We start from the raw sequence: 7,763 nt of genomic DNA, 5'->3' as shown, positions 1-7,763 counted from the left end.
AAATCTGCTCTGAGTTTTAGAAAAGAATTAGGTGTCATTATTTCAGAGGCTACCACAAAGCAAGCAACATCTGTTTAGTAGTAAAAAATTTTGTAGACTCATTAATTCAAAATGAACTTTCATAGCATCAGTGAAGCTGAACACTTGCTTTCAAGTTGTTTGCGAGTTTCACTGCCACCATAGTTTCTCCTACACACTTTACAGCCAGTTCTCATTCCCAGGTCGTCAGATACAGACGGCAGCAGTGTTCAGTTAGTTGCAAGTTCATCGCTAGATGCCACTAAATCCTACATACTGGTCCTTTAGGTAGTGTCATACAGCAATAAAACAAAATACAAAATACAGTTAAACATTATGAAGTTACTTGAGTTTATAGACTCAATGATTGACAAAAAAAAACTTATTTGCACTGCAAATTGCCAAAAGTTTCCAAATATTGTGCAAATTTTAAGCAAATCAGCTAAGAAATAAGAATGAATGTGTGTTTCCATTCACTGCTTTTATCTGTGTATTAGGAATTGAGCACATCAAGTTTAAACAAATGATGCCGTTAATTCTCCAGTTAGGTGCCATTCAATTATTGCAGAAGAAGAGCATTTAACAAAATAAAAAGAGCATCACTAAAACCTTAAATAGAAAGAAAGAAAGAAATATGACATTTATGTTCATCATTTATTTTATTTCATGTTTATTTAGCAGAGACAATGCACAATGCATGTATTGTACCAGATATAGCTAAAAGCTGATTTTCATCTGTAGTCCCTGAGCGGGGCCACTAGTACGCAGGTTACAAAGATAAAACATTAGATCATGTATTCATTTGATGAAAGAAATTAAGTTTTACTTTTGCATTATTCATTTTTTGTGTCATATTTTCTAAAATTCCCCAGGTCTTATCCAGAGGAGCCATTGTCACACAAGGACTTAAACAGGTTGAAGTTCAAGATAAATCAGGTGGGTAAACAATGACGTCTTTAAATAACCCTCTAAATTAGCATGACCAAATGATTTGTGAACTGCATACTTACTGATCTATGCATGCATGTGAAAGATGATTGTTATTAATATCGGTCTGTTGTTTCAGTGAATGAGGGTGAAGTGTCCTTCAAGTTGAAAGTGTCTGCAGAGATAGCACCAGTAGTCCAGATTGTGGCTTACGCCATCCTCCCCAGTGAGACTGTGATCGCCCACAGTGCTGACTTCTCCACTGAGAAATGCTTCAGTCACAAGGTCAGTATAAGAAGACTTGGCAACGGCTGTGATTGTCAGATGTGAGTTAAGACTCAAAGTGTAATAATTTGTGTCACAAAAGGTCAGTATGTGGCCCTTCAACAATGATATAATTAATATGACCACAGTAGTTGTCAGTTTAATTATTTTAAGCAACTTTATTCAAGGAGGTGGTTTTTTTTTCGATGTGGCTGCGCCCTGCTGTTTCACTGTGCAATTCAGTTTAACTACCGTTGCTAAATGTGGACAGCTATACACGTTTTGACTGATATAATTACATTACTATATGCTGTGTATACACACAGACCACTCCCTTGGAGCTTTGAGCTGCCAGTCCTGACCAATCGGACACCACATAAATTATTAGCCCTTGAGACAGAACCCTGCTACTTTCCAGCAGTGTTCTGTTTGCCATGTTTTTCCCCAGATAGCAAAGTTGTGACCCACACTTCTCTGACAAAGGGTTTAACCTGAGCCAGGTCATACTGTGCTACAATAATAGTAATCATACAGCCTTAGAAGTATACACTTGTTAAATGTTTTTGTAGCGGATCAGTACTCAGTATCGGCTTTCAACCTATTACAAGTCAGTGTAGCATCAAAATGACTTTAAGCTGTTATTTTTAAGGTAAAAAAAGATAAATTTTGCTTTAATTTTACACAGGCAGTGCCTTCCGTGTGCAGTCCTGTATATATTTTTAGCCATCTTGGATTTTGAGGTTGGGGCTATTCACTTGCCACTGAATTTGGCACTAGAACACCAGCATCTCAGACCAAACAATGAGGCAGAAAAAAAATAAAACTCACTAAATAAACTTTTTTTGAATCTTTTCACTGTCTTTCCAATAATCACCAACACTGGTTTGGACAACATAAAACATTAATTTACCGAGTTATATGTGAAAAAGACCCCTACAGATATAGAATACCTTTTCAATTTTCAATTTTCATTTTTCAATTTTCATTTCAATTTCATTTGTATAGCGCCAATTCATAACAGAAGTTATCTCAGGACACTTTTAGTGCAGGTCTAGACCGAACTACTTATAACATTATTTACAGAGACCCAACAGTACCACCATAAGCAAGTACTTGGCGACAGGGGCAAGGAAAAACTGCCTTTTTAAGAGGCAGAAACCTAGAACAGACCCTTTAGCTCTAAATGGGTGATCGTCTGCCTTGATCAGTTGGGGTGAGCGAGAGAGCACCTCAGACCACAAGACTTCTATGTGTGATTTAATTTGAAAGGCCTTCTGATTGCGCAATGTGTGCTATCTTGTGTCAGGTGTCGCTGGAGTTTTCTCCGTCCTCAGCTGTCCCAGGAGAGGAGACCACCCTGCAGGTGACGGCCCAGCCAGACTCTCTGTGCGGAGTGAGCGCTGTCGACCAGAGTGTCCTCATCAAGGAGCCAGGGAAAACTCTGGAGACAGACAAGGTAAATGATAGAATAAAACCAATCATTTACCACCATTAATATGATCAGTCAGGTTACAGTTTTATTCTGCTACTATTTCCTTGTATCATGGTTAACCTTTCTTTATTGTCTCCTTTTGCCAGTTGTACATTTTGACCAACTGTGCTGATTTTGGTTATTTTTACACAGTTGTAAAGCAACCTGTTATGAAAATGCTGTACAAAAAAGGGATGATAACATATGTGAGGTATATCCCTCTGTAAGAGTAAACATTATGAATAATGGCACTGTTTTGACATCTATAATTTACATCCACGTTAAAGGATATACAAAATTCACTGCTACTAGATGTACTGAGACGAAAATGACTGGGTGCTACGGCCAAACAGACTCTACTGACAAAACCAGTCATTTTACCTCGTTGATAATTGTAAAATATCTTCAAACTGGACAGAAACAAAATAAAACTCACCAAAACCACACTGTTTTGTTCAAAATAAGCAATTAATCCATCAAATTAGAGGTGAAAATATTCACAAAATATACAGTAACATAATTTTTGGGGACAAATGCGCCCATCAGAGTACGTCCACTTAAAGTGCTTGTTTTTGCCACTGACATGCCTGACATGTCTGACAACATTATTAAAGGATTCCCCTTAAAGACGGATCTTTTTTTAAATATCAGAAACAGCTGTTGTATCGCTCAGACCAAACTCCATAGACAAAAATGGTAATTTAACCTTGTAGATTATCGTAACACTGTAACTTAATTCAAAGTGGACAGAAACAACATAAAAACTCACCAAAACCATCTTTTTTTTGTGTTTCCACTGCTCCAACAGTCTTGGTGATTGGTTTGGTCTAAATTAATTGTTAATTTACCAAGGTAGATTATAAAAACAGCTGTTTCCTTTGCTCTCAGTTGTACATGGAGGGACTTGCATGCGCTGCCAGGCCAGCTTTGTAAACAAACCACAGACAGGGTAGGGAGAGTAACGTCATTCTCTGCTCAGGACACACCATACGTTGACATAGGAAATAGTTGTTTGCTGTTATAATGATGACATTTAGCAGTTTAGAATTATAACTTAATAATAATTAATAATTATTATAATTATTCCCTTTTCTAGATATTTGATTTGTTGCCTGTAAGAAAAGCAACCTTTATTCCATATGAGGCTGAAGATCCTGTAGAATGCTTGCATGTGAGACCTAGAAGATACGTTTTGCCATACCCTGACCTTGACGAGAAAAGTGATGCTCATACAGTTTTCCAGGTACTGCACAAAAAATAATTTACAATATAAAGAGTATATTAAGTTGTTTACATTTAATAAACATTTATGTGATGCCTGTATGTTGTTGGATTATCTAGAATGTAGGTCTGAAGATGGCAACAAACTTGTTTATACGAGTGCCTTCATGTCTAAAGTTCAAAGGAAGAGAATACCACCAAGGCCACTATGGTGACTTTTTTTTGCTCTATCAAGTGACACATTCTGAATATTTCCCAGCATTAAAACAGCTCCCTGTATCATTGCTGCCCTCTGATTCTGATGGAATATTTTCTGGTTGTCTTATAGGTATTGCATTAAGTTCATGACCTTGTTCCTCAAGCAACAGAATATGTATTAGGAGCTGCCAACCTGGTCCTGTATGGCATCTCCGAAATCCAATCCTGCTCCAATAGAAACAGTCCGACTTTCTCCACTGAGACCTGGATATGGGACCTGGTGAAGTTGCGGTGAAGTTCTCTCAGCAAGGGTGTTGATGGCTTATGACAATAGGGCTAAAACAAAAATGCATTGTGTATCAAAATTATTTTTTGTTGGTAATAGAACATCGTGAACTAGAGTGCTTCTCTCTCTCCTGCTGCTCTCCCTGCCACACGGAATAGCATATGAAAATAATTACTGACACTGATCCCTGATTGTGTAACTTCAGTAACGTGGAACTCTGTATTACTGCAGTTTTCTGACTTCTAAACACTCAAGAAACACAGCATAGAATAAACTATTTCACATTTACACAGAATATTTAAGGCCACAGTAACTCTAATCGTGTTGTATTGATACAATGTATTCCTTACACATTAATCATCTTCTCACATTGTTTTCTTTGAACTAAATCTGAGTTATGTTATAGTACGTATTTCACCAAAATGTTTTTGTTTGTGTATTCTCTTTGATCCAGGAGAGTCTGGAACGAAGGATGTGTCCCTCACTGTTCCCAGACACCATCACCACCTGGGAGACGGAGGCTTTCTGTTTGTCCCCTCAGGGTTTTGGCTTGGCTCCTCGCTTAAAGAGATCAAAGGTCTTCCAGCCCTCTTTGCCTCGAGGCTCAGCCTGCCCTACTCAATCATCGGGCGGGAGCACTTTGAGCTGAAGGCAACCACCTTCAATTTACCTGCAGCTGCATCATGGTAATGAATGCTTTTACATTACCTAACTGCTAAGTCAGTTCATAAGACAACACTATCATGCTCGTGTTAGGAGTATTTACTATCTCAATTATGATTGACAGAGTTACCAAGGTTCGGTAAAATATTTGGACTAACCCTCATTTTTATTAAACTAGTTAAGTTTAAAAACTATTTCGATACTCAATGCCTTTTATTTTGGAAGATAACTGTTTGCAAGACGCACTCTCCAAAGGTCAAAATCCGCTTATTGTTGCTCCTGGTTGAATAGCTATTGGTGCATCTGCCATAAATTGTCAAGGTTACAAAGATAAAATATTTGTCTTATAACTGGAACAGGGTCACTGTGACTGCCAGCACCCTGCCTTGGGACTACACCCGTTCACCCCCTCTCTGGTCGACCAGTGACAGCGTCGCGTGTCTATGTGTGGCAATGAGCGCAAGACCCTCAGCTGGACCATGGCTCCCTCAGCTTTGGGTAAGGGTCAAGCTTAGAAGTATCAAGGTTGAGGACTACTGTCCCTTTTTCCCCAGCAAAACCTCTTTTCATCTCTATGTAATTACTGAGATCCACCAGAGTGACACTTTTTATAGAATTTACAGGATCTGAAACTAAAGTTAATCAAGTTTCACGTTGTTCTTGTTGATATGTTTTAGGGGTTATGAATGTGTCAGTGCGTGCTGAGGCTTTGGCTTCCCAAGCTTCATGTGACAATGAGATTGTGAGTGTGCCAGACAGAGGTCGTATTGACGTGGTCACGCGGTCCCTCATAGTAAAGGTTGGTACCTCGAGAACCAGATAACAATGAAAACGTTTATCCATTAACCATTATTGCATAGCATTTACAAAATGGAGACTCTGAAACTCACCTTATTTCCTTCCCTCTCAGGCTGAGGGAACTGAGATGACAAAGACGTACAACTGGCTGCTCTGCCCAAAAGGTCAGTATGGTTTACACCAGTGATGCTGCTATAGGTTGGGAGGAGTCGAGTAGATTACATGTCAAAAATAAAAATACTAATAGAGACATTTACTGCTTGCAGGTAGAAATAAGTTTTATTGTGCAGGTGTCTCAGATTGATTTAGCACCTGCCAATGTTCCCCATTGTGCGCCCCACCACTCTGGATCTNNNTGCTAGGACTGCTAAATTGAACTGGAATTAAACTGAAATATTATATGATGATATGTGATATGTTGCCCTGTATTATTATAGAATATGAATTTGATAGGTGTAGAGTCATCTCAATTTTTCCATATTGCACCTTTAAATCCCAATAACATCTTTGTTTTAGTACTGGGCTATACTTCTTTTCTCTCTATAAGGTGTTTATTCTCTGTCTCTGTACACAGGGGAAGCTTTGACAGAGGAAACAGACGTACAACTCCCTGAGAACATGATTGATGGATCTGCCCGTGCTACACTTTCAGTCCTGGGTAAAAGAAAACTAAATGAATTTGAATTGAGGGTTGCTTTAATCATCCAGAGTCTGACAAGTTAACAGGCTTACCTCCTTCCAATCCTCATCATTATTAAAGGCTTCAATAATAAAAATGGACTATTGTCCATTTCTTTGAGCATGTTAAATTGTATTCTGGTGGGATAACAAAAACTTTTCGGGTAGTGGAACAACATAATCTTTGATTTGATTGTCTTTCAAGTCCATTAAGAACTTAAAGGTCAAGTTAGTTACACGTTTGGTCTTAAAGAGTCAGTGTTTTTGTGCAGGTGACATTCTGGGCCGAGCTCTGAACAACCTGGATGGGCTGCTGAGGATGCCATATGGATGTGGTGAACAGAACATGGCGCTTCTGGCCCCCAACATTTACATCCTCCAATACCTGAAAAACACACAGCAGCTGACCCCAGCTATCAAAGAAAAGGCTACCAACTTCCTGACCAGTGGTGAGACTCTGTTGGTTTTATATTGAAGCTAAAAAGAAAGATTTAAGACCTTAAAACGTACCATCTGTAACAATCTGTTGCTGGTTGCACAAAATATAAGCATATGATCTGTCGTGCATAATTGCTGGACCGTGTCCCTGTCATAGTCCCTGGACACCAGGGAGACTTTTATTGTATGTCATCCCCGTCTCTCACCTTATTTCCGGTCATCTCTCTACTTCCAGGCATTCAATAAAGACACAATATTCCCCAAATGTGTTTTTTCCTTATGTCTGTACATTCAAACAGATTTGTTTATGTTGCAGGCAGCATAAACAAATTTGCCTCCGATCAAAATTCATCAAAAATCCCATCAAATCCGACAATGTGTGTATCAATAATGCTCTATTTCTATTGTTATACAGGCTACCAGAGACAACTAAACTACAAACATCAAGACGGTGCTTACAGCACATTTGGATCAGGAGCGGGGAACACTTGGTAAGAATGTTACTGATCAATAATCAAACATAATCAATCAAACATACTGTTCAACATTTACCATACTTTTGTCATACTATGACATTCAGTTTAGTTTAAGAAAAAAAGAACATTATACTTAAAGCAGAGAGTAGATGATGTGACTGTGTTTGCAAAAATGTCAAAGAACTAGCACTGACAAAAGCTGAGTTGGCCAAAAAGACACAATAAGACACCACAACAACTACAGCGAATGGCCAACTACGCACTCCATACCAGCAGGTGGCGGTAGTTTGCATTTCTCATTTAAAAAAGAACACTGGAAGACCAT

At 38.6% G+C, this 7,763-nt stretch overlaps 1 protein-coding gene across 1 annotated transcript in view; it reads left to right on the top strand.

The window, feature by feature from the left end:
- Nucleotides 1-711: 711 nt before the first annotated feature.
- LOC118341955 (alpha-1-macroglobulin-like) overlaps nt 712-7,763 on the top strand; it is a 10,341-nt gene continuing 3,289 nt past the window's right edge. The window contains 14 exon segments of the mRNA XM_035680378.1: nt 712-717; nt 891-954; nt 1,085-1,230; nt 2,516-2,665; nt 3,777-3,923; nt 4,022-4,112; nt 4,264-4,379; nt 4,840-4,992; nt 5,480-5,546; nt 5,726-5,847; nt 5,959-6,010; nt 6,421-6,504; nt 6,797-6,973; nt 7,378-7,453. Coding sequence (XP_035536271.1) covers nt 712-717; nt 891-954; nt 1,085-1,230; nt 2,516-2,665; nt 3,777-3,923; nt 4,022-4,112; nt 4,264-4,379; nt 4,840-4,992; nt 5,480-5,546; nt 5,726-5,847; nt 5,959-6,010; nt 6,421-6,504; nt 6,797-6,973; nt 7,378-7,453 — 1,451 coding nt within the window.

The sequence above is a fragment of the Morone saxatilis genome, unplaced genomic scaffold (genome assembly GCF_004916995.1).
Source record: "Morone saxatilis isolate NCDOM2014 unplaced genomic scaffold, NCSU_SB_2.0 Contig8, whole genome shotgun sequence".
Lineage (NCBI taxonomy): Eukaryota > Metazoa > Chordata > Actinopteri > Moronidae > Morone > Morone saxatilis.
Note: the sequence above shows the minus strand (reverse complement) of the source record. Positions and strands in the feature narration are given on the sequence as shown.